General features: G+C 41.7%; 1 protein-coding gene across 6 annotated transcripts in view; it reads left to right on the forward strand.

Moving 5' to 3' along the window:
- Positions 1–27,958, forward strand: part of Ptprg (protein tyrosine phosphatase receptor type G) — a 681,254-nt gene that overhangs the window by 364,922 nt on the left and 288,374 nt on the right. The window contains exon 1 of one of the 6 annotated variants that reach the window (XM_029468959.1): positions 21,701–21,729. The exons of the other annotated variants lie outside the window; for them this stretch is intronic. Coding sequence (XP_029324819.1) covers positions 21,708–21,729 — 22 coding nt within the window. The 5' untranslated portion in view covers positions 21,701–21,707. Of the gene's footprint in view, positions 1–21,700; positions 21,730–27,958 lie in introns of those variants that run through there. 6 annotated transcript variants of the gene reach the window in all.

Consider the following 27,958-nt stretch of genomic DNA (forward strand, 5'->3'; position numbering starts at 1 on the left):
TGACTCTAGCTGCATATGTATCAAAAGATGGCCTAGTCAGCCATCACTGGAAAGAGAGGCCCATTGGACTTGCAAACTTTATATGCCCCAGTCCAGGGGAACGCCAGGGCCAAAAATTGGGAGTGGGTGGGGGGGGGGAGTGTATTGGGGACTTTTTGGATAGCATTGGAAATGTAAATGAGGAAAATACCTAATAAAAAAAATTGGAGATCATCAAATTTTTCTTATCTAAATACCCTCCAAACTCTCATTGTATCAGTCAAGGACCATTTAGTGGTAAGAACTGGATTATCACCATTTCTTTAAGAAAAGTGGGGCTTTGTTTGAAGAATACGAGAGTTGTATAAAGACTGCCCAGCATCCCTTGTCAGGACATGAGGAAAATGGTCCATTTATGAGCAATACGACATCCCCACTCTATCTTGTGCTTCCTCTAGCTGTCACTCAATACTGTTTCCATGGTCTCAGCATGTCCATTGCTAGGGCTGATATCTGTCAGGTTTTTTGGTTTTTTAATTCATTTTTATTGGCGGGCGGGGGTGGGTGGGTGAGCCTGAATTTCTCTATGTAGCCCTTGCTCTGCTAGAACTAGCTCTGTAGACAAGGTTAACCTCCAACTCAGAGATCTTCCTGCTGCTGCTTCTCCAGTGCTGGAATTAAAGATGTTTGTCACCACACCTGTCTTGCCATTGTTAATAAAGCATTTTATTCTCTTCTGTGTGATAACTGGCTCATGTATGCTTCTGTATTTCCTCCTGGTCCCACAAATTCAAGGCCACACTGTAACTGATATTGTGCTTCCCATTCAAATTCTGATATGAACAATATTGGGTATCTTTAGGTCAAAAATCAATTCACAATTACCCTAGAAAAAGTAAAACATCATAGAAAAGGTTACTCTGTTCTCAGGTTCTCAGGCCATTTTGTGTTAGAGGTGGATTACAAGGGACAGAAATGATTTCCAGAGACATGAGGTAGATATCTACAGTATATTATTGTTACTGGACTTGGGGTCACACCCCACTAGCCAGATTTGATCGGGATTGGTTGTTCATCTTTGTGTCCTTTCACAGATTGGGCACACCTAACCTCCTTCTTCTGTTTCTCACTATTAATTTGACTCCTAATCAGCTTGGAAAGGCACGTGGCTGATCCTGGATTGCAGGGGCACAGGGTGTAACACTGAGTCCAGTAACAATCATTGCAACCATGGATGGACAAAAGACATACTTCGGGGACACATGAACACATTGACCCCAGATGGGGAGGAAACACTGAAGGTCTCAACAGCTGCTGTAATTATTTTCTTCCAGGAACATTTTTTCAATATCCCCCCTTCAGGAGACATCAGCTGCTTCAAACAAACAAACAAATCAACAAACAAACAAACAAACCCAGGATTTGGTAGAGCACAAGCATGAGTGCTTAGCCTCCATTTTGGATTCCTGAGAACAATCTAACCCTTTGTAAGGCTCACCCTCATCCTGCAGCTTGCCTGTCATTTTCCTATTTGCTTTTGGACTTTTTTGAACGCATTGGGCTTCCTTTGCGCCAGTGTTGGCAGATGCCATTCTATGACGGGCTTTGCTTTGTGTTTTGTTGTGTTCAACTGATTTGGATTATTGTTTGCTTTCAAGTCTCATTAAATCTTTGAGAAGTTCATACAATATATTTTGATCATGTTTGTTTTACTCCTCCCTTATCTACCCCTGCCCTGTTTACATCCAACTTACTGTGCCACTGCCCCATCTCCCAAAAACCTACTTAAATTCAATCTGAGTTGACAAACTACTCTTGGGTATGAGTCCTGCCTTGTAGTGGAACTGACCTACCAGAGGTCACACCAGTAGAAAAAACCTGACCTCCTTCTCCCCCGCCACCTCACTATGAAATTTTGGTACTTTCTCAGCTAGGGGCAGTATGTCATTCTCATCCCCCCCCCCCCATTTCATGGTGGAATTTTGTCTGGCTTGAGATTACCCATTTTTTTTAGCATGCTACCCCAGTCACTATAAGTTCATGTGCCCTACTGTATCTAGAACATTCTATTCCTTGAAGCATTCCACTTCCTCTACCTCAGAATCTTTGCACCCTTCCTTCCGAGAAGATGCCTGAGCCTTGTGCAGAAGAACATGGTAGGTTAGAAGTAATCCCTCCACAGTGTCTTGTTCTCTGCACCAGGGCAGCTTTGGGTCCCACGTCAGTTACCATTTTGCTGCACGAAGAAGCTTCTCTGGTGAGCGCAGGCATGGACTACCTACAACAAGTGTGAACTTTTAGGACTCATTTTAATCCTATGCCTTTTAGTAGAATAACAATAGTTTCTTCCACAGGGCCTACAAAGGCTTCCAAGAAGCCTTCAGCTTCTTGGTTCCATTCATAATGCAAACTATGGATTCTGACCGGAGGATTGAGATCTAATCAGAAGTTGGTTGGTTACTTCCATAGCCTTTTTGGCACCATTGGACCAGTGGGAATTTTTTGTCAGACCCATCATTCAGTATAGCTCTGAGGGTTCGCAGGCGGGTGAGACTGATGACTGTTGCCCCCCATTTGGTGGTCTGTACATAGCACCTCCTGGCACCGTGACAGCCAGTACAGATGAAGATTCCCAACTGATTGCTCCATGCTTTATGACTCAAGTATGTGCACCCTATTACTGAAGTTCTAGAGGGTCGCAAAGAAAACTGACAACAGGGTTCAAGGTTAAGTTTGTCCAGGGTACACTATTGGTTGACACCTTACAGGGAGGAAACATGTTCTTTGTAGTTGGGTTTTTATTTACTGTATTTGCTAACATGTGTTGCCTATTCCCTTGAGATAGTCCCTCCTCCCTCACCACCTTTACTACTCTGCTAACCTCTCTGGGCATCCAAATGAAGCACACATATCTAAAGAGTCAATGCCGACATGAGCATAGGAGAGGAGGAACCATGAGATGTTTGTCTTTCTGGGTCATTACCTCACTTGACTTGACTGTTTCCTGCTTTATCCATTTCCCTATCAACTTTATTAACCTGTGAATAACTTATTATTCACAAATGGGTGAGATTGGACATTAAATAGTACCTGATACCCTCCTAATAGGGGAAGAAACTAAGGGACATACTTGAACTTGTAGGCACAGGAAAAGCCTTTCTGAACAGCACCTTAGCGTTCTAGGCATTAAGACAAATAAATGATAAAAGGGACCACATGAAACTCAGAGCATCTGTAAAGCAGTGACCACCATCATGTCAAAAGGCAGGCAGCCTATAGATGGGAAGAAATCCTTATCAACTCTATATCTGAAAGAGAGTTTGTATGTCAACTAAAGGAAGAACTCAATGAAATGAATGCTAAGAAGAAACCAAAGAGAAGGCTCTCAAAAGATAAAATATAAAAGGCTGAGAAACATTTTTTTAAAAAATGTTCAGCATCCTCAGCTCTCAGGAATGCTGATTAAAAGTAGCTTGAAATTTTATTTTACTGTCATCAGAATGGCCATGATCACAGCAGTAAATGACCATAGATGCTGCTGTGGAGCTAGGGGAAGTGGAATGGTCCTTTCCCGCTGATGGAAATGCAAATTGATGTGGCCACTGTGATAATTAATGTGGCGATTCCTGTGAAAGCTGGCGTAGCTGAGGCTATACCACTCATATTCACAAAGGACACTCTCTGTGTGCTTATCCATGTTTATTTGCTACTCCATTCACTGTAGCCAGGAAGTAGAAACATCGTAAATGCCCACCAGCTCATGAATGGAAAATAAAAATAGGCTATTATAGAAGAACACAGTGACCTTGTTGGTGTTGGTAAACGAGATCTCTCCAAGGCACTGGACCTGAGGCATAAGTCCAGATCAATGACTGCGGGCGTCGGGTAGACAAGGCTTTGCCACTGCTGTTGTCTGGACTTCAGGAAGGATATGGTTTAGTCTTCTTTGTCAATGGACTTGTATATTTTTATCCTCCCAGCAGGGCCTGGTCAGCTGTAGGAAGGGTCATGACCTGATTTATTTAGATTGTGCTATCTGGCTTCCTAGAGTGACTAGTGTCTTAAATGGACTGGGCCATCGTGACATTTGTAGGACAGCCTTTGTCAATTTAAAAGCAAATTTAAAGTTCTGTTGAACTGTTTGGGGCATCTGTCATGTCGTGGAAAGGACTGGGGGCTCCGTGAGCAATGTTGTTTCTGTTCAACCATGTGATAGGGAAACAAGAATGTTGAGTAGATTTTTAGTTTGTTTGTGCATCCATGAAAACATTATGTCTTTAGTACTCTGGTACCCCAGGGTAAACAAAAACAAAACAAATTAAAACAACAAAAATATCTATATACTTAGTGGCCGTGATGATAACTGAATGAGAATCTTCTGTTCACTTCACTGAAAATTGTGATTGGCATGCCTTTTTCCTCATGCTTATGAGTGTGTGTGTGTGTGTGTGTGTGTGTGTGTGTGTGTGACTCCCAGGAATGAAGCAAGGCCTTGACTTAAACTAAAAGTTTAGCAGGTTGAAGAGTTTAAACATTTTTAATTCCTTTGCATGAAAGTTTTACAAGGTAGGGATATATCAAAGGAATGCATATGTGGCCGAGTAGCCACCTTTAATAGAAAAAAAAAAAAGTGTTTTTCTTAAGAGCAATTACTTTATTGTATATGTGCTTTAAATATTTATTTCTATTTTATGTGTTTGAGTATTTCCCCTGCTTGCATGTATGTACACCATATGTATGTATAGTGCATTTGAAGGCCAAAAGAGGCTGATGGGTCCCTTTGCACTAGAGATGAGCATTGCTGTAAGCTACCATGTGGGTGTCGAACTTAACCTGGGACTGAGGAGTCACTGGGTCATCATCACTCCTGCACCTAGAGCTGGTTTTTGAAGCCAGGTAAAATGCCACAACTTAGATACAATTTTAATTTGAGGCCCTCCCACTCCCACTCCAAAAGGGGAAGGTAGGTTTTGCTAGACTTTCCCTTTGGCAGTCTTCTCTGTAATACTAGTTGGAATGTTAACTGTTAGCTTACTTTTTGAATTTGAGATCTGATGCTTTCAAATATTAATTTGGGAAACTAAGACTGAAGAAATACTCAATTCCTGGATGTCACATAGATATCTTCATAATGGCTGAAAACATTAAATGCTCTGCACATTTCTAAACGGTTTTTTGCTAGGCAAGCTTAAAGTGTAAAATTAAAAATTGACCTGTATGCTGAATACTTTTCCCTTGGGCTCTTTAAAATGTGTATTCAGTTTGCCATCTTGAAGTGGGCTAGTTCCATCTAGGGATAGCTACTGATCACTGTGTCTTTAATGATGTTGTGATGCTGGAGGTAAGAAGACACACCTTTAATTCCAGCACGTGCTCAGCAGCAATAGGCAGGTTTCTCTGAGTTGGGAGCAGACATGTCTCCTGAGAGAGAACTTAAGATTCTGTGCTTTTGACCGAGGAAGTAGCTCTTCTGTACTGCGCCTTGCAGCAAGCTCTGCATTGTCTTTCCTTTCTTCTGTAGTTTGGATCTCAGGAAAGGGCAACTGTGGTACAGATACACGGTGAATCATGAGATGGAGTCCTAACATGACCGTGAAGAGGACAGTCCATCTCCAGCAGCCTGGAACCTGTTAATGACTGTCTTCTATGACTCACAAAAGTAAATCTTTCTCTATGAGAAAACTATCTTCCTTGGCTGCTCCCGGGCTTCAGGTCTTTCTTCTTCACCAAGAGTGTCCCTAGTGTAATTGTAATTTCTTGGAGTCCTTCTTTTCGATAACATAATGTTTAGAGAAAGCCCAGGCATCTCTTTAAATATTGCCATTGCTGCCAGGCAGGCCTGGTACACTGCTGCCACCAAATCCCACCACACAGAGACCATATGTGTATAGAGGAAAGCATTGCCCATGACCATGGCTAGCTGCAGTCTTAGCTGTAGTTACTTTAACCGTAGTATCCCTATTTACTCTTCTCACCCACACCATATCGACCTCCTTCCCTGATCACTGGAGCCTTGTTCCTCACAAGCGTGGAGATGCAGACATGCCACACACTTCCCATCTGTGAGGCTCTGCACCTTTCTCTGTTTCGGCTTTTATTCATGGCTTTCCTGCAGCCAGAACCACTACTGCTTACCTCTAGACAGTCACCAGGACGTGGCTGAGGGTTCCTCTCCAGCACCCTGTCCTGGAGCATCAGCTCCAGTTGCATCTCCTGCGACTTCACTGTATTCCTCCTCAGTTTCAACCATCCTCATCCGCTTCACTTGCTCATTGCCTTTCTGCTCTAGAATTTACCCTGAATTTGGCATTTCAGCCTTGTTCCCAGCAGATCTGTCGCTTTGCAGACAGTGGGAGCCCTGTATATGTCTTCAACATGCTGTCTCAGGGTGTCATATTTATCTTGGACATGTGACTCGGTCTCTTTGTGAACAGTTGGAACTGAAGTCTTTGTCTCACCTTGTATCCAACGATAAATTTTCTGCTCATATAGTCAGCTGACTTGCCATGAATGTGGATTCCCATAGTGTACACGATACAGTCCTTTAGCATTTCTGGTGGTTTTTCTGCATCATTTGATCAAGTCATAAACCTAAGTCATGAAGCCTGCCCTACAGACTGAGTCTAAGTAAATCAAATCAACAGGTTCTATCTCAGGCATTAAAATTTAATGTGCTATTGCTTGCTTGCCAGCTGATTGGAGGCAAGTGTCTCTGCTCCACAGCTCCCGGACTCAATGTCTACATGTTACAGTGTGGTTTTTTTTGATGCTCGTTAGATAATTTGAGTTCCTCTACTTTTGCATCAGAGTACAAGATGATTTTAGACTTCCTGCTTTGGGAAGTGAGACATATCTTTACAAGGAGTCTTAGGAGGTATCAACCACCCCCAGGTGCCAACCTCTGTGCAGGTACCTAAGCTTCTAACCCTATAATTAAAGACAGCTGATGGTGTCATGGGGAACCTCTCTGAGTACAAGATAGTCATCCAAATCCTTGGGCAGCTCCATTACCCAGGGCCAGTTACTTCGCTTGTGCACCTTTATTCTTCATTTATAAATAAAGATATGTACAGCTTGTCTGAGGAAGGATCTGGTAGAGGTTCATCACAAAACAATGGCCACACTATTACCAACATCATCTTCATCATCAGAAGTTGATCAGTAAGCTATAGGCTCCACTGTAACCATATGCAACCTTGAGTAAGATAAGCTCTGGGGCTGGAAAGATGACTGAGTGGTTAAGAGGACCAACTGCTCTTGCAGAAGGCCAGGGTTCCTGTTCCGGAATACACAGGCACACTAGACCTGAATACCCAGACACACACATGCATCTACAAGTAAGATCTCTTTAAAGCAATTGGTAATCTCTGTAAACATTGGTTTGTGTGCCATGAATCACTTTGGATCTTGTCTTTGTTCCCTGTTTCTGGACAATCCTTTTAAGGCTTTAGGAGTCTTTGGGGAGGATACATACGTGCAAATTTCCCTCAGCAGTGGGGTGAGCCCTGTGTTGTGGTATTGTGTGGGCACATTAAGAGTTGACCCAAACCAAATGATTTTCCTTATATCTGACTGCTTTATGTAGTCTTGGAATAATTATAATTTAATATTTGTTTAACACATTTTTGTTTTTTGAGACAGGGTTTGTCTGTGTAGCCCTGGCTGTCCTGGAATTCACTTTGTAGACCAGGCTTGCCTCAAACTCAGAAATCCACCTGCCTCTGCCATCCGAGTGCTGGGATTAAAGGCATGCGCCACCACTGTGCGGCATTTTCTGAATTTCTATGTCTATCAAAATATTTTATTATGTCCTGGGGCTGGAGAGATGGTTCAGTGGTTATGAACATTGACTACTCTTTCAGAGGTCCTGAGTTCAGTTTGCAGCAGCCATATCATGACTCACAACCATCTGTAATGTGATCCCATGCCCTCTTCTGGGATGCAGGTGTACAGACAGCTAGAGCACGCATATACATTAAATAAATAAATCTTTAAAAATTACTATGTTTATATTTATTCAGTGTGTGTGAGAGAGAGGTTGGGAAGTGGGAGAAACCAGCTTAGTGTGGCAGGTGTATCTACCCATTAACTCTACCAGAGCTGTGTCTCCTCAGAGCTCTGAGTGTCTATTTCTTACCTCCTGAAGCTATGGACTGTGTGCTCTTGTTTTCAAAGTGCAGTCCACAGCCTGGACTCATCAGAAATGCCCATTTTCCTTCGTGGTTCACATCTAAAGGACCCCCACGATGATTCTGAAACCAGTGTACTACCACTACTCTGAGTTACAAGCCAGCCTGAGCAAGTATCAGATCATAATTAACAAAAATAAACAGAAAGACAAAGCTCTCCATTTCCACACCCCATCCTTCCCACCTCAGGGCATTTAAATGACACAAATGGGACTCAAGGGCATGGATGGGGCTCCCTCCACCTTGTGTCTGAGATTGGAAAACTCCTTGAGATGGATTCTGCTTAGAAGTTCTCCACAGACCACACCCTGCCCTGCTGCCTGCACACAATCCTCTCAGTGAGTTAAAGTGAATTTTCCTCATGCCTAGAGGCATTGTTGTGTGGGGGTTTTAGGGCTGGGCTGTGTGATTTGTGTTCAGCCTCAGTGGGTCAGACACTTTAAGCTCCTTTAAGCCCCTTAAGCTCTTCTGAGCCTGAGGAGAAATAGTTGTTGATGGGGACACATCTCTAAGAGTGTGTTTAACATTGCGGGAGGTTGTTGACAGCTGTGTTGACTCTCCAGACAGGCCCAGAATATTAGACTATACAAAAGCCAATGTATTATATAAAGAACGAAACTTTTCCTGAGCACACTAGAAAACGGATTTAGCAACCAGTGTCTCCAATTGCTTTGTTCCTGAAGTTGCTCGGATTGAGTGGAAATCTTTTACTTCTCTGAGTTCTTTCCTATCAGTAACACAGCACACAACAGGGGTCTAGAAATGTTGTCCATAGAGAACCTTGTATTTATCTGATTTGTATATACACAATTTTGGTTTTCTAGTCATTTCTAAAGAACAATTATGCACTTTAGGTGGCATAGTTAAAATTTGAGGGACTTACTTATTGGAAATAAGTGAGAGCTGGAGAGATGGCTCATGGCGAGAAGCACTGACTGCTCTTCTCTAGGACGTGAGTTCAATTCCCAGTACCCACATGACAGCTCAAAACCTATCCATAACCATAGTCTCATAGGAATAAGGCCCACTTCTGATGTGTAGAATATGTGTAGACAAAGCACCCATCTACGTAAAATGCATAAACAAATAAATCTTTTAGAATAGAAAAGTTAATAAGTCAGGTTATATTTCCAACCCCTTGGGTTTCTCCATCTGTTCTAAAACAATGCTCCTCAAACCTTCTCTACTCCAAACTCTTTTAACCCCCAAGAACTTTGTTGCAACCCCAGTGGTAGAGGCATATAAAAATGGATTTTAAAATTCAAACATTTGGCTGGGCGTTGGTGGCGCACGCCTTTAATCCCAGCACTCGGGAGGCAGAGGCAGGCGGATTTCTGAGTTCGAGGCCAGCCTGGTCTACAGATTGAGTTCCAGGACAGCCAGGGCTACACAGAGAAACCCTGTTTCGAAAAACAAAACAAAACAAAACAAAAAAAACCCAAAAAAACAAAAACAAAATTCAAACATTTACTGTTAATACATTATAGAGAAAGTTATCTAAATTGAGTTTGAGGGTACATTTAATTTTAGTATTCATTAATGGTGACATTGAGTCTGCATACGATAAAGTACATGCGCTTGTTTACATTAATATAAAGATTTAAGTCCTGGATGAACCTTTGGTATCATAAGACATAGGCCCTTTCAACACTTTTCACATTTACTAGACATTTTGATTTTTATAGTTGTCAATACTACAAACTTCTTTTCACAAAATGGCAAATATATGTTAGGATCTTTCAAGAAATCATCAGAAATTTGTCCCTGTCACAAGTCAAAATTCACTGAGTACTTTTAAAGATGAAACTGAAGCTTAGAACTTAAAAGTACAACCCGAGGACATACTGATTTGATACTTATGAGGACTGGTGCTAAGAAACTATTAACAGTCTTTGTTTTCTATAAATTAGCCTCTCATATTTCTGTAAGAGTAGATAACATGCTGGGCAGTGGTGGCGCATGCCTTTAATCCCAACACTTGGGAGGTAGAAGCAGGCGGATTTCTGAGTTCAAGGACAGCCAGGGCTACACAGAGAAACCCTGTTTCGAAAAAACAAAAACAAGCAAACAAAAAAGAGTAGAAAACGCATTTTCAATGAAAATGTTCTAATTTGGAACATGGTAGTCTCAGATCTGAGCTGAGTTGTACTGGGCAGCAGCCTTTGGTGTATAGATTATGTGTAAAGTGCACCAGTTAAGTTTTAGGTAACCTAGATCGCAGGGAAAACATCTCAGGATCACAGGATGGGTGACTACGACACGAACATCTCTGACTTACTATGCGTTCAAGCTGGAATTAGTTCTTGGTCACTGCAAGGTCACACCCTGCCATGTAGTCACAGTTGCACAGCACAGATGATCTAAGATCTAAGAATGGATATCTGTCCTTGCTATTTGGGTGCTCAGTTTAGAGACAGAAAGTAGTGACCAGCGAACAAGCCTGTGAATGATTGAATGTCATTATTCCCTGTGTTCCTTCAATGATGTTCTGCATAGTACCCCAGCAACACTTGCCCAGTTCGGCCTTTTATGGCTCATAACAGCCATAGAAGTGTGAATAGGCTCTAGAATCCCAGGCTCTGATGGTCCTTGTTCAGAGATGCATAATTAGGTTGAGGGGGCAGAGAACAGTGTTATGCTGTCGTTACTAGTGGAGTTTGGAGATGTTCCCAATGGTATTGGCATAACTTAGAGAGGATAAAAATAATATTCCCTGGTAGAGGAAGTGCTGGTCAGGGTTGGAAGTATCAGGGTAGGAAGTGTCCTGGGAAGGACAATCCTAAATTCTGCACTGAGGAGATTTCTTGGGTGGCTCCTGCTTTCTTGTCAACACTTGCAGACACTGTGGAAGTAGGCGCTCATTCTTCGTGGGGTTGTAAGGCCAGGACCCAGCCCGACCCCTGCTGTCAGTGCAGAAGGTACATTGGGGATGTAAACCCTCTATCAAACACTGTAGAGTTTCGTCCTTTCATACTGCCCTTCCCTGGAAAGGAGGCAGTCCAGCCCCTGCTGCAGGCCCGTTGACACAGTGCTCCTTCTCACAAGTCTCCCGTCTCTCAGCCACAGTTCCTTGTTTTGGAATGGCTTTGCTTGTGTGACTCAACCTAAAATATCAGGCTTGGTGGTGGTGGTTTCTCTGTATAATAACTCTGGTCCCCGGCTGTTCTATAGATCAGGCTGACCTTGAACTCACTGAGATGACTGGGATTAAAGGTGTGCCCCACCACGCCCAGTTTGCTTTTTTGTTCTGTTTTTCTGTGTTTCCCAAGCTCTTTGATAAGTTACTAGAGCATAAAATTCTCATTGCTGTTATTTGACCACATATCTTTTCTCATTGACCTAGAATTTTAGAAACAATGCAGTATATAATAGCATTACTCAATTATGCAGTCCCCTTTATTTTAGGAAGGCCAGCGAAAATCAAATAACTGTGTAGTTAGTAAAGAATGTTAAATAATGATTAAGTTTGGAGGCGATAGTATTAATGATGAACAAGCTTTTGGTTTATCTAATTGTGTACTTTTGGAGTACCAGCAAAAACAGTTTTGTGTGTGCTCAGTCAATCATAGCTATTTTTATCATCCTGCTATGTGTTCAGTATCAGGGAGTAATGATGATCAAATCATAATAGCATACAATAACATATAATGTGCCATTGGCGTGGTAGTAATAAAAGCACTTAACTTGCATGAGTTAACATACGAGTTTTTCAGTCATGTTCAAAATGCATATAAGAAACAGCTTAAGTAAAGGAAGGTCTTATTTTGGCTTATAATTTCTGGAATTCCTTATAGTGTCTTAGGGTTCATTTTGCTGCAGCCCGTAAGGTTTGGTAGAACACAGTTCTTCATATCATAATGGCCAGAAAGTAAAGAAAGGGAAGAGATCCCCTTCTACCATCCAGGGCCAACTATCTACCAGTACTGCCTTCAGCTTCTGAATCTGTCAAAGAATGAATGCACTCTCTAGACAGAGCCCTGAATAGTCTCTGGACACACCCAGAAGTGTGTTTTCATTATGGTTTGCTATTTATTGACTTCATGTTACTAGGAACATGAGGTCCAGGTAGTTTAGTTAAGGTGCCCAGCTTGTGTGATTTATTCATGGCCCTTAGATCTATGCCAGGCTACCTAATGCCATGGTATTTGTCTTTATTGACCTGACCTAATTGATCCTGGTCTACAGAGTTTATTTTTAGTATTCTAAAAGAAGTCCTTGTTTCCACAGGCAGAAGCAGATCCTGATAGTGACTTTGTATTTATCACTGTGAAATCCACATTAATGGAGTTTGGAGCAGGGAGTCCCAGTACTCCCAGTCCTGTCAACCAGAACCCCAATGTGGACTGGCAGTTCCCTGAGATATTTGGTTACAGAGTTTAACTTGGACAGCACCTTGAAGCTTAACTCCCTGCTTTAGATGTGCTTTTTGCCCCCCTTTGATGTCAAGAAATATCTCAGAGCCAGCAGAGCAGGCAAGTTAATTACTTGTGTGCACAGCAGGAGACTCTGGAAACAGGCAGTCACCAGCAGCTCATGGATGAGAAGTTACTTGAGACATCCGAAATCAGGCCATTAATGAGCCATCTTGATGAGCAGGGAATGAGGACTGTGAAGCAAGGCCACGCTGCACTCTGTCTAAGGGTGTGTGGGTCTCATGTCATGACAGTGGACTATGACCCACCCAGACCTTAGTCTTAAGCTCAGATGCGCTGCTGTGAGGTTGTCTTTGGGGCCCCAGTAGAATTGTATCACAGAGATTTAGTATTTATATGACGCTACTTTAATTTGAGAAACACATTAAGCGGATTAGACCAAATGAGGGGCATTTATTTATTCATTAATTTTTCTCATAGCATGAATTCAAAGAGAAGTATTTGGATGCCTATTTTGTACCAGGTGTTTCTTATACTTTATGAAAACCGAGCACAGTAGGCTTTTAAATTTGTAAGATTCAGTCCATTCCAGAGAGATGGCTCAGCAGGTAAGAATGCTTGCTTAATAAGCACAAAGATCTGGAACCCAAGAGAGAAAAAAACCCCAGATGTGTTGGGTGCCATTTGTAATTCTAGCCCTCACCCAATGAATGGGAGGTTGAAAAGGATCCAATAAGTAGCTCAAAAACTGGCAGAAATAACAAAAGAGACCTCTCCATAAAAACAAGCTGAAAGGAGTATTTGCTGGAATAGTAATTATTCTTTTAAAAATTTTATTTATTTTATGTTTGAGAGTTTTGTCTGTATGTATGTTCACTATATGTGAGCTAGAAGATGTATTGTGTGACTGGAAGATGTTATATCTTATGTCTCTTGGGACTTACAGGTGGTTGTGAGCTACCACATTGGGTACTGGGAATTGAACCTGGGTCCTCTGGAAAAGAGCATCCAATGCTCTTAACTGCTGAGCCATGTCTCCAGACTGGGTAATTATACCTGTGGCTCTCCTACTTCACATGCATCCATTTCCCTGCCGATGTGTAGGGAATGCGGTCCTCTATTCAGCACAGAATGACCGAGGCACATGACAGCAGTGTGGACCAGCTGCCTGACTTGATGGCCAGGTTATTGCCTGTGGGGTAGTGATGACCTTGGCAAGGGTGGCAGTAGGTCTGTGCACCACAGTGTGTTCTTGGAGCTGGAGAGAGAGCTCAGTGGTTGCTCAGTACTGGTCCTTTTGCAGAGGACCCATGTTGGAGTTCCAGCACCCACGTGGTGACTTTAACCACCTGTAACCCTAGTTCCAGAGCATCAGATGGCCTCCTCTCACTTCTGTGCGCACCAGGCCCATATGTGGTGTCTTGACTCACATGTAGACCAAAAAAATCAGCACATAAAATACACAAATCTTCAAATAAAATGTTTTTTAAAATGTGCAGAAAATGGGGCAGAAAGCTTTGTTTCTCCACTGTGTTTCTGGTGCAGATTCTATGTCTCTGGCATGCGACTTGGAGTCGTTTCCCACCTCTACTTTATTCAGCAAACAGGATGCGCAGGGAAGTTGGTAGAGAAGGAGTGAACACAGTGCCCCAGTTGAATTTCGTATAGTGGGCTCAAGAAAAGCCCAAGATACACCAGTGTGGGAGTTCTAAATAACCTAAGGGGTTACAGACCTTGTGGCCCATGGCTGACTATCTCATTCCCATTCTCTTTCTTTCTTGATAAAATGTCTCTATTTCTAATTGGGTGTCTTCAATTCTTTTCCATCTGACATAATAACCTAGGTACTTGGGTAGGTTGGCTGGGACTCAGATCCACACTGATAATGAATACATGGAGCCTGGGGATGGGGAAAAACTGTGAATGGAACTTTGCATTCCAAATGTAAAATAGAAGTAGGATTTCTTAGGAAAACAGAGATGCTACCCAGGGAGTCAGGAATAGGGTGCAGTGGGTAGTAGGGAAAGGCCAGGGAATAAAAGGAATTATTGTTATCTGAAGTGGGGCCTGTTTTGTGAGGTTTTGCTCTTCTGGAATCCAAGGTGACTCCAGATTTAGGGCATGGCTATTGTGTTTTTAGTCATAGGGGAGACAGGTTGGTTATGCACACAGCCACTCCTTTAATGACTTACAAAGTCAAGCAGGTGTCTGACTAGATGATGGCCCAGATGCCAGGCCCATCTCCTCCTTTCATATGCCTAGTGAGCCCAAGTGAGTGTTCAGTGCTTTGTGACGAAGGTGGTTTCTAAGTGCCTGTTAGGCTATGTTCCTTTGACTTTGGTCATAAATAATCCGAGAACCAGGGAGTGAAAGCCACTCTCTGGAACCACGTGAGATAGCTTATTTTCCTATTGTCTGTGTTCTAGCATCAGCTCGTGATCCCACGATCATGAGTGTAGGATACCTACATGGCTTTGGGATGGTACTGAAAAAATCTGTACCCAGCAAGAAAAAAAAAGAAGATTCCTAACCCCTTCATTACTGTCTGGATTCCATCTGTGCTTTAGTGTTACACGGCAGACATTCTCAAGGAGTTTTGCTTTCTTCCTCTTTTTGCTCTGTTACTAGCAAAGAAATACAGAAAGCCAAGGGAACCATTATGGAGACCTGAAGAAGCCTACTACCTTTTCAAATTAAGTAATGCTTTTTGTTTTAATTTTGGAAACTCTTTTAGTGTTGAAGACAATATTGCTCTTTGCTTTGAGCCTGAAGACAACACTTTTGTATTTATAAAAGATCCTGTAGCCAGTGCTCATGAGTGCCACTCCTTAGACTAGTGGCAGATACAGGAACCACAGGTGTTTTCCTAAGGCTGCTGACAGCCCCTGGAATGCCCTGACTGTTTTTTCTTCCCATCATGCAATTTACTTCCCTTTGGGGTCTTATTCAAAGAGAGGAAAACGTTATCATTGGATTTATTCAAAAGAAAATACCAAACAGAATATAAGATATTAAGTGTTGTTCAGGCCCACAATGTTTGGATATCTGTTTACATGAACTCGCTCAGCAGGCATGCTCATGAGCCTCCAGCTTAAAGAAAGCCTTGCTCCTGATCAAAAGATCTTTTTTGTTTTTTGGAGCTTCATGTTTATGGAGGGATATGAGAAAAGCAGCTTAGTGCTAATAAATAGAAACAGCTTCTCTAAATTTCCATCCTCCAGCTCCCTGCTGCAGAGAGAATGGCAGCTGATTGCCTCTGCCTCTTCCTTTGTCCAGCTCTCCTGAATGTGCCTCTGTCACACTGAAGCTTTGTAACCATTAGCTCTTCTATCTGTAGGGAAAGGACTTCTCATTTCCTGATTAGACCACTTGTTTTTCAGAGTGAGCATCCAACTGTTTTGGAATCACTTAGCGTTTTCCTGGGGTGTGAATACCCAGACTCCAGAATTCGGCAGAGTGGTGGACTCCAATTGCATTATGCTTGCTGGCTTAATACTCTCTTCTAGAATTGGGAGGGCAACATGACTGTGCTGTCCTCTACTTAATCACAGTCCCTAGACATGGACTCTCCTATGAATGCTCTGATTTTAATTAACATTTCCTCCTGTTTTTCTGTCCATCCTAATCTCATTCTGTAGATGGCATTAGTATTTTGAAATGTAGAATAGTACCGAATTAGATATTTTTCTACTAATAAAATAAAATGTCATGGACAGAAGAACTTTAAGGAAAGAAGTTTCTTTGGGACAGCATCTACAATGGCAGGGCTGACTTGGCAGCAGGGTCAGGAGTGGGAAGCTGACTGGTCATATTGTATCTGCACACAGGAAGCAGAGAGCAAACTGGAACTGGGGTGAGGCTATGAACTCCTGAGGCCTGGCGAGGCCTGGCCCCTGTGACATACTTGCCTCTAGCAAGGTTCCATAGTTTAAAGTCCTCTAACCTTGACCAGGTGTCCTAACCCAGAGCCTGTGGGGGACTTCTCACTGAGACCACAACAGGCACTTGGGGCCTGATTCCTTTTGCCTAGCTGTCTTCAGACAACAGTTGTATGTACTCCTCGTTGCCTTTGATCTGTTTGCTTAATTTTACACACTATTCACAAATACAAGGTTTTATTTAAAATGTCATGGGTAATTTATGGTAATAAACTATTTTCTGTAGGCCTTATGAGAGTCATGGTCAAAGGTAACCAGCAAGTCAGTAACGTCAACCTGCAATGTTGGCCAAGTGCAGCTAAGCTCAACTCTTGGGCCTGCACATAGAAGAAAAGTTCAGACTGACTCTTGATGGTGGTTCCCATCCGAACAGAACTGCCAAGAAGTACTTACCTTTTAAAGAGACTAAAAGGTAATGGGCAGAATGCTTAGGTCAGAGATGGGAACCATCGGTTAAGAGTGTGAATCTTTCCTCTACTCTTGGCTTAATGCTTCTATCCAAGTGCCAGATAACTACATCTCCTCAGACTTCTCTTTCTCTATTCCTTCAATGGCAATAGTATCTTATGCCTGTGGATGTTGGAAGGTGACTAGTGGCTGTGAAGGATACCTGTTAATAAGGGATGGATGAGGTATATAAGGGAGCTGTGACTGTCCTCTTCCTCTCACATGCTTCACCATAGCAGAGTATATTTCAAAATAAGGACATGGCTGTTGTGAGGTACTTAGGGAAGTCTGCTGATGGGTTACTGGGTGTGTGTTGTAGCCTGTTTTTGTTCTAGAACCACAGTTCCATGTTGTATGCGATTCTTCATACCATAATCCTGCTATATAAGAGGCGGAGGCTGAAGGATTACTGTGAGTTTGAGATCAGTGTTGGGTTAGAATTCCAAGTTCTAGCCAACCTGTGTAATAGAAAGAGGTCCTGTCTTTCAGGGTGGGAGAGGAAGGGAGGGAGGGAGGGAGGGAGGGAGGGAGGGAGGNAGGAAGGAAGGAAGGAAGGAAGGAAGGAAGGAAGGAAGGAAGGAAGGAAGGAAGGGGAAAAAAAGAAAGAATGAACAATCACAATAGAAACAAAATCTCAACCACATTTTCCCCAGAGACACTAATTTCAGTGCTAAAGAATATAAAACTTTACTGTTAGTCACATTAAGACTGTCTTTTATTGTCCTGTTATAGTTTAACTTTATTTTGTACTTCTGATCATTTCCTGTCTATGAGTTTTCATGATAAATGTGCCTCAGCACATGTGTGCAGGTCAAAGTATAATGGTGGATTATACTTGCTCATCCTTAGATGGTTTGAGGGACTCACGTGTCAGGCTGTGAGACCTGCCCCTTTACCTGTTGAAGAGGAAACATCTCCACCGCTGTTTTTTTTGTCAGGGGACCCCTGTCTTCCTTATGCCTACGTAGAGTGAATGTTGGCCACTTCTTGCCATCCTAAAGCTGAAAAGCATGTGTGTTTCATTCCCAATAGCATGCTGGCTATTTTTCTATTTGATACTTTTGAGGTAATAATGTTCTTTACCTGTTAATATAAGTATATCATTTCTGTAATTCCTATCATTTGTTGTTCTCCACCAGTAGTCTTCTCTAGCCCTTAAAACAGTCATACTGATTCTCCTGGTTTCATGAAGGTCTTCAAGAAACATTCACATTGATGACAAACTTAGACATACTGGAAAGCAAGAATACTAGCCTTATTTTGTTTGGCTTTTTGAGACAGGGTTTCTGTAATCCAGGTAGGCCTCTAGCTCACTATGTATGCTTAGGATGACCTTGATCCCGTCATCATTCTCTGCCCACCTCTGAAAGGCAGCCCTGTACCACCATATTGGTTTATGGTGTTCTGGGACTAGAGCTCAGGTGTTGTGTTGTGAGCGAGCTGCATCACAGCCTCAGCTCCTGCTCTTTTGTTCTTTGTTGGGTTTATCTGGAAAGCCCTTGTATGTCCAGTAACTCATTCATCAGATGCCTTCTTCATCATGGGTGAGTCTACACTGCTGAAGAGACCAAAGTGAGCCCTGCCTTTGGAGAACTATATTCTGGAATTACTCAGAGAAGTTCTCTGGTTAATCCTGCTGTGTTATCATTATATACACTGAAAACATGAGCTGATTTTCACAGGCATGTAGCCCATGTGTATACCTGGATGGCAAAAGCCTTGGGGATTCCTTATGAAAAGAAAAGAAAAGAAAAGAAAAGAAAAGAAAAGAAAAGAAAAGAAAAGAAAAGAAAAGAAAAGGAAAGGAAAGAAAAGGAAAAAGAAAAAAGAAGAAAAAGTCCCTTTTTGGAAATCCTACCTAATATGCCATTACAGTGATGGAAAGATCTATCTTCAGCCCTAGCCTTTTGAGCATTTTTATCAAAGAATTTGACAAGGGAGATGGATGTATTAAATTTGTGAATGGCATGTTGCCAGAAGGCATGGATCAGAAATGAGAGGGGAAAAACTCCATCAGGATCTTCCCAGTTCTCAAGAGGTGAGCTCAGAGAGTGAAAATGAAGTATCCTGGATGAGAAAAGCCACAGGCATGCAGTGCAGTGACGGAGAGGCTTGGGCTTTGCTGCGGATGGCTTCGCTGGGTCTTTGCAGACCGGGAATGATGGTGATCCACCTGCAGCAGTTAGAATATGTGTATCTTATAGGATATCACATGGGGTGAAAGCATTGAGCCACAGGGAAGACTATTCTGACTTCTCAAAAGTATGGGGCTTCTATAGTTGTGCCACTTTAAGGATAAAATACATCTGTTTGATAAGAAGCCAACTTAATCCATGGAAAAGAATGGACTTATTCTAGGAGGAATCTGCTAGTCTTAGTCTATTGTTTGAAATTATTGCCAGGAATCTCTTATCAGCCTGTTTTCCTTCTTAACTAACCCCCTTAGCCCCTGAAGGTTGAATGCCATATATAGCTTTTATATAAGATTCTATACTTTCTGAATGCTTTAAAGAGCTAAAGAGTAAGAGCGCACTTGTAACTGGAGTCTGTAACTCTACCAGGAAAGTACCTGCCACATGGACCAAAGACCTCCAGGGAGAAGTTACTGGGATCCTTTTTTTTTTTTTTTTTCTGCATCTTTTACTTGTATCTTGGTTAATTACAGAAGTGGTGCTTATATTCTCAAACTATATCAAATCCTGAGCATCTGTGTTTTCCTAGATGGAACTAGTGTCTTTTTACCCCAGGTAATCATTTCACAGGCTGTCCTTTCACCTTTGGGTGATCCATTCCTGGATTGATGTATATTTATATTTATTTTCCTCATATGCTATGATATAATCATAAAGTCACAACTCTGCGACTAACTTCTTTTTCCCACTGAAGAATGGTGTGAGATGCTCTTGCCTCTTAAACTTTTTTTTTCTAAAGAATTGTTTATTTATTATATGTGAGTACACTGTAGCTGTCTTCAGACCCTCCAGAAGAGGGCATCAGATCTCATTATGGATGGTTGTGAGCCACCATGTGGTTGCTGGGAATTGAACTCAGGACCTTGGGGAGAAGAGTCAGTGCTCTTAACCAATGAGCCATCTCTCCAGCCCAGCCTCTTAAACTTCTGTGCACCTTTCATACTTAACTTCTAGATCAATAGTATAATATGTAATTTGATATTTAGAGCATACAATTGCTGAAACTTCAGCTTTCCTAGTGTGTTAGTGCTCTATTGTCTTCCGTATCCATGCATGGATATTCCATGTACACACAAATAAACACATAAATTACTTACTTTTCTTCCTTCTTCTGCAGTGGTAGGGATTGAATCCAGGGCCTTACAATTATTAGGTCATTGCTGTGCTACTGATTAGGCCTGGTTATCTGTGTTGTAAAATAAGTGGTAGTATATCAGAATGCACATTGGCTTTTCCACTTAGAAATGTAACTAGGAGTCTGTTCTTAGCTTAAAGAGCTCTCCTTCCCTTCATCCATCCCTGCCTCCTACTCCATTCCTGATTACTCTTTCTTCTTCTGTATTGATTTGACATACTCTACTTAACTAGCCCTTCAGCAACATGTACATATTGTGATCTTAATCTTGGATGTTGGCTGATGCTGCTACCACAACCAACTTACGCTTTTAACAGTTGCAAAATGTATCTGTGGCATTAACAACTGAACAAAGGAGTGCACTTTTACAATTTTAACAGACAGTGCCTCCCATGTAGATTGTATGGTTATAGTCCAGATGGTCCAGAGGCAGGCGGATTTCTGAGTTCGAGGCCAGCCTGGTCTACAACGTGATTTCCAGGAGAGCCAGGCCTATACAGAGAAACCCTGTCTGGGAAAACCAACAAAACAAAACAAAACAAAACAAAACAAAACAAAACAAAACAAAACAAAACAAAAACATGGTCCACTCCCAAAGGCCTGGAGCTGACTTAGATCTCTCACTCTCTATGAGGACAATTTTCCTAGCTTCTAAGCATCAATTGCCTTATCTCCAACAGAAAGAAACTAAAATGTACTTGACACAAGTTGTTGAAAGGGTCAAAGATGGCAAACTGTAGGAAGTTTTCATCACCCTGAATATAATGAATAGTCTCCAGAAGAGCAGTACTACCAGTGTTGTTCTATCGCTTCTACTCCATGGCACTCTGTGATTTGATACCTGGGATAAAAGAATAGTTTCAAACAGTAAACAAGAGAAATTGTGTAAGTGTGTGTGTGTATATGCATGTGTGGGAATGTGTGTGGAGGTTTATAAGTATGTGAGTATATGTGTGTGCTTGAGGTGTGTGTGTGTGTTACTGTGTAGATGTGCTGAAGTTTGTCATGAGCTCAAACAACTAACATAAAACACTGCAGAGCCGAATTCTGCCACTGAGAACTGTGCAGATGTCTTCCCTTCCCAAGACAGGAAGTGCAGCCATGTTTAAACCAGACTTCAATACAGGGGCTTTTTTACTCTCTGAGATGCAACAATGACCTTCCAGAGTAGTTCATGATCACACCAGCAAGTCATCCGCACATAATGACTTGAGCAGGCAGGTCTCTAAGGCAGACGACTTTCCGTGAGCCGTTAGTGATCACTTTAAATCTTTCTTGGACTCTTATCTGTGACCTCGGTGTTACTAGAATAAAAATTTACAACAAAGAACTCCAGACCTTGTTTCCTCTCCTTCTGTCTAAATGAGATCTTTAAATCCTAGCCCAGGTTTATGTTTCCCTTACAGGGAAAATAAATGTAGGAAGAACAGGACAAAGAAAGAAGGGATCGAGAGATGTCCCTGTGTGTGCCAGCCGGTATGCACTGCTGATTTTTATCTTTGTCGGTTGACAGTTTTGTCTTCACTGCTCTGTAGAACGCCCTGAGTCATTGAACTGGTAGTTTTAAACCAGCCTTTGGTTTATAGCATTAGTTGTAATTGGCAGGGAGCCTGCCCGGTCTTAAATACAAAGGCACTTGAAATGAAAATATCTAAAGATACGATTTACATTCTAAGTGTGCTTTGTTTAGGGACCTGACCTCTTATTTCTTTTCTCTCCCTCTTGGTTCTGCTTTCTGATTTTCCTGTTATCTTCTGTTTGTAGGGCATGTCCCTCCCTTCCTTCTTCAGTCAGGTTTGGGGAAGAGCCAGGTTTCTCCCACGGGGTCACAAACACAAAGGCTCTGCCTCCCTTTCTGAATAGCATCAACCTAAGTCAAACCCTCTGTATAGGAAACCCCATGGCATCATCCATGTTGGCCTTGGCCAACACTTCCTGACACATGCTGTTGAAGAAGGGTGGGCATCTTTGCCTTCCTTGATTTCTAGTTGGGATGTTGTCCCAGTTAGGGTTACTATTGCTGCAGTGAGGCACCATGACCAAAGCTACTTGAGGAGAAAAGGGTTTATTCAGTTCACCCTTCCACAGTGTAGCCCATCATGAAGGCAATCAGGGCAGGAACTCAAGTGGAACAGTAACCTGGAGCAGAAGCTGATGCAGAGGCCATGGAGGAGTGCTGCTTATTGGCTTACCTTCCCTAGTTTACTCAGAATGCTTTCTTATAGAACCCAGGACCATCAGCCCAGGAGTAGCCCCACTCACAATGGGCTGGTCCCTCTTCCATCGATCACTCATTAGGAACACACCTTACAATCTGGCCTATACCCTGTTCTTATGGGGTTGTTTTCTTAATTGAGGTTCCCCCTTTTCAGATGACTTTTTCCAGATGTCATTTCTGAAGCTGGGTCAGAGTCCACAACAGTGGGTTCAGGTGTGATTTCTTAAGAAGAGTTATCACCCTCAGTCATTTATTTTACTTTGTGCCTGTTCTCTGTCAATCTCTCTCTGTCTCTCTCTGTCTCTCTGTCTCTCTGTCTCTCTCTCTCTTTTTGTGTATGTGTGTGTGTGTGTGTGTGTGTGTGTGTGTGAATGTGTCTGGTGTGGCATAGAGGCTGACTGGAGAATGTAAACAACGATAAGAGAGAGAGAGTAATGCTTGCCTATCACAGTGGCTGGGGGTGGTGGGCAGAGGAAGAACCTGGTCCATGAGATCAAAGCCAGCTTGGTATACATAGTGAGTTATAGGCTATCATTCAGACCCTTTCTTCTGAAATCAAAACAAAACAAGACAAATGTGTCCATAAAGTTGTTTTATATATTGCCAGAAGTGTTGTACTGAGCTTAGAAACCTTTTGGAATTTTGAACTTTGTCTGATATAAGAGAAATAATTCTTGATTAAACAGGATTAGTTTTCAACTCTACTTTCCCCAGCTATATTGTGAGTGGAAAGAGCAAATCTGTAATTCAGCTATTATCTCCTTCCCTGGCTGCAACCTTTCCAGACATTGCTAATGGATCTCAGCTTCTCAGATAAGCACACAGTAGTAATCAAGCAGTCTGGCAATGATTTGGTTCTAGTACATCACTCTTGGATAACTCTCTTGGACTGCACAACCGGCTTCTCAGTTCTTTGTGTAGTATTGTTCCCCTCACTCTGTGATTGTCTCTGTTGAGTCTGTGAAGAAAAATGTCAAAAGATCATAGACTTTTGTCAAGTAATAATTATTGGCAGCTAGAGATGTACCTCATTTGAATAAAGTGAAAAACTTCAGGCCTAGAATCAGTTTCTCTCCATCTTATAAGCCTGTAAGATGTTGTAAAACAAAAAACTGAGGTGATATCACTAATAGTTTAGATAAATACAGTGACTGACCCTATGCAGTGTCTGTAAGAGCCCTGACTTGAAACCATACCAAGGAGATTTGGAGGTATTAAATGATCCCAGTTAGAGTTAGACATTTGTGTTCAATATTGAGTAGACTCTAACTGTAACTTGGAGGTTTTTCATCTAAGATACCTTTGAACATGCATACTTACAGACTGGACTTTGAAAGACCTTTGCTTTTGTCCATTGCTCCTGTTATACACACCCTTGTTTTTTCTGCTGTTTCTCTTGCATGTACCACACTATCTACTTGTGAGTGCCTCTGCATTGCCATACCTCTATGTCTCAGGCCCCCTGGATGAAATTATTTGCCGTGTTACCTGTTTGAGAAAAGTAGAGAGACTATGCAGGGGCTGGAGAGATAAATTAGTGGCTAAGAGCAATTGTGGTTCTTTCAGAGGCCTTGGGTTCTCCTTATGGTGGCTCACAACCATCTGTAACTCTAGTTCTAGGGGGACCTGATATCCTCTCTGGTGTCCAAAGTCACTATCATATGCACATGGTGCACGGACCTGCAGGAAAAACACCCAGACACATAAAATAGACTTTAATATCTATCTATCTATCTATCTATCTATCTATCTATCTATCTATCTATCTATCTATCTAATGTGTTTGCGAGAGAGAGAGAGGGAGAGAGGGAGAGAGAGCGCATGGGAAAGTGAAAAGTGGACAGTTGGAAATGCACAATCAGTTGCGCTTCTGGTCCTGTTGTCTGGTGTTATTTATGGTGTTCCAGCCAGTTATTGATAGTTCCCATCAGTGATAGGAAATAGGAACATGATGCTCTTATGCTTAAAATTTACAAACAAAAATGTAGAGGCCCATTTTATTATCTATGAAGCCATTGTTCACTTCTGCACTGACTTAGGAACTGAAATATTAATCCTAACACAGATGAACAACTCTGTAATTATACATTAATTAATAAAAGCAGCAGTAAGCATTCCAAGTGCTTTTTAGCCCCTTTTCAATTTTTTTCACATGTATAACAACAAATGCATAAATAGTAATTAAGTTACTAGTTCTGGTGTGAGCAAACACATTGAAGCTGAATCTCACAAAGTGTTTTTAATTAAAAATGGGATAATTTAAAGATGTGTATTAGATTGGGAAAAAAGCATTAATTATACTTTGTAAAAAAATGAACACATGCATTTTGGATTTTTGCTGTTGGTAAAAAGTGGGCAACAAGATGCAGAGTAATAAGCCTATATTCAGGTAATGTTTTTAATAAAAGTTCCTTGAGGGGGGCATTAATAAACATATTGGACCGAAACAGCACATAACATGTATATTAGATTTACTTTTAATTAGATTCAGACAGAATTCATTATTTTTAATGGCTTTTCATTAGTGGATGGAAACCATTATTTGAATCTTTTGTGGAACAATAATTTCAAGATGCAAATTTATTTATTTATTTTATTATTATTATTACTATTATTTTAGTTTTTTTGAGACAGGGTTTCTCTGTGTAGTACTTGCTGTCCTAGAACTCACTCTATAGGCCAGGCTGGCCTCAAACTCAGAAATCCGCCTGCCTCTGCCTCCCAAGTGCTGGGATTAAAGGCGTGCGCCACCACTGCCCAGCCGTATTTATTTTTTGAAAAATACTATGTATGTATTTAAGGAAACCATAGTTTGGAATAAGGATTGTGTGATTTTATGTGCTATAAGTAAATCTCCTGTCTTTATCTTAGGTCAGTTATTAAGAGATAACGGTATGGAAATGGGGTGGTTTGTTTAAGGTGTAGAAAAGAACATTTGTCTTCTCTCAACTTTTAAGTAGTGTTTCTGATTGTGGGTCATGTTGACCACGGACAAACATTAAGAGAGTGTTCTCCCTCCCTTCCTCTCCTGTCTGTCTCTTTCTCTCTCTCCATTCTATTTGCATTTTATTTGAATAATAGAATAGCTATTTTTGCTTTAAAATTGATACCTGTGGACCAGCTCCTTGAAGAGCTGTCTGCCTGAAAAAGAAGCGCTGAGTTACTAAGAAGCTCTGAGACAGCCACCTGGATTTGAAGGACTTGCAGCTATGTCTTTGAAGGGAATTCTGTCTGCAGAGAGCAGACAGGCTGAAATGAATCTCCACTTCTGTGATTTATTCTCCATACTGTGAGAATCCATCTTCCTGATGTTCATATCCTGAACCGTAGTGACCCAAGATGAGAAAAATACAGTGACTTGTTAATGGCCCACTAAGGATGAGTTTGTTATTTTAAGGCATTGATAATCCATAAATTAAGCTAATAATGTTGTTTCTTAACTACAGTTTTTAAAGGTGAATTTCTCCAACTTTATAAGTCAAAAGGCTTTTTTTTTTTTTTATGTGACTGTAAATAATGAAACTTCACCCTTAAGCTTGCTGAAGACCCTACCACCTTCTTCTTTAGCCCAGCTTTTCTTTCCTGGTTCTTTGCTCTGTGTAAATACTGTCCAGGCATAAATGATGTGCCAACCATTATCCAGATTGTTGGTGTTTGTATCACGTGCTAGGTCATAGACAGGTTCCAAATACACTCAAAAATACTGATAATTGAACCTGTTTAACAAAGCTTACAGTTTTGTCTAGCTTCTGTGCAAGTTTAGAAGTATTTTCTTTTTTATATTGGCAGATATCCACAAAAGAATGGTTTCTGGCAGAGCATAGATGTGCTTAAAACTCTCTGTCAAGTAAGAAACCTGAAGCAGATGACCTTAGCCAAGTCAATGTGTGTGAGCCGCCTGCGGCCATGCGAACCGGGTACTCCTGAAAGGCAGACTGGGGCTGAAAGAGACTAGACAGCAAGAAAAAAAACAAGGCCAAGGCAATTCTTTCTCTGATCAAAGCTGGCGAGTTTACTAAGAGACTATGCTTATAAAGAAGGGAGGCCCATATCCCACCACCCCCTCCCCCGTCCATCCATTCTTGGTGCCTGGAGCCAGCCTGAAGATAGGATGCGTCTCCAGAATGTCTCAAAGGTCTATCTAGGAGAAGGGCAGCAGTAGTTGACAATAGAGCCATCCAAATCGGAAGACTACAACCCAGGTGATCTCATATTCAGTGGCAGCAAAGTCTGAATCAGCCTGCTTCAAGGCTGAGGGAGGCTACAAATGTGTGCTTAAGGAAGTGATGTCATGCATCTGTCCCCTCCCTTGCAAGTCCTTAGGAGGTCAGGGTCTCTTCCATAGTTCCATACTATAAAATAGATGTGTCCACCTCCTTTGGCTAGCCTCTGTGCTTGGTTTTCTTATTCTGAGGCCTATTTTGTAACCCAATAGCAAAGCCAGTTGTAGCATCCCCCCTTAAAAAGCTTTCATAGTCTGCTGTTGTTCTAGATTCGTGGCATGGAGGATCTCAAAGAGCTCAGCTGACTACCTTTTGGTACGAGCAGCACATCACACAGATAAGACAGTGAAGCCACAGGAGTTTATGTTGGTTAAGAGAACCCCAGGGAGACTGAGGCAGCCCTTCTCCTGAGCATCCATCTCCCATCACTGTGCCCAGCACTGAGCAAGTGTTATGGTCTTGTTTAAATATGTTCTAAGAAGGTTAGAGCTTCATCATCCTTTGCTGTCTTTGAACAGAGAAGTTTGTTAAAAGTATACATTATGGTAGGAGGTCCAATAGGAACTAACCATGCTTCCTGGAGGGCAGTAAAAGCTTGAGTCCTGTTACCCTCCTACTTTCAAAACCATCATCATGGCTTTGGCTGTTCTGTTTGCTCGTAGATTCCTTCTTGCTTATCCTAGTTCTCCAGCACATCGTACCTCGTCACAGTTCATACTAATTTGGTGAATTAATGAAGCTAAAGAGTATTAACCTCTGAAATTGGCATCCCAGCTCTGCAGACACAGAAGGTGACGAAGATTTAGTAAATAGTCAGAAGTTAGATGTACAAAATTAAAGTTAACGCCTGGCCAAGAACAGGCAGAGTGTCATACAAGACACTTTTCTACCCTTTTGTTTCTTCCAACTTATTTATTTTCATCTTAAAATATGCTTTAAGACTTACTTAAAGAGCTCGTGTTACATGATGGGGAGGTAAAGCTGAGGCGGGAAGGACTGACCTTTTAGGTGACGAACATTGCTTTGCTTAGGATTTTTTGTTGCTGTGATAGAATAAAATGACCAGAAGAAACTTGTGTGAAAGGGCTTGTAGTCTCCCATCCAGGGAAGGCAGGGCAGGAGCTAAAGGCAGTCATCTTTTTTTTTTTTTTTTAAGATTTATTTATTATTATAAGTAAGTACACTGTAGCTGTCTTCAGACACACCGGAAGAGGGCATCAGGTCTCATTACGGATGGTTGTGAGCCACCATGTGGTTGCTGGGA

The sequence above is a fragment of the Mus caroli genome, chromosome 14 (genome assembly GCF_900094665.2).
Source record: "Mus caroli chromosome 14, CAROLI_EIJ_v1.1, whole genome shotgun sequence".
Classification (NCBI taxonomy): domain Eukaryota; kingdom Metazoa; phylum Chordata; class Mammalia; order Rodentia; family Muridae; genus Mus; species Mus caroli.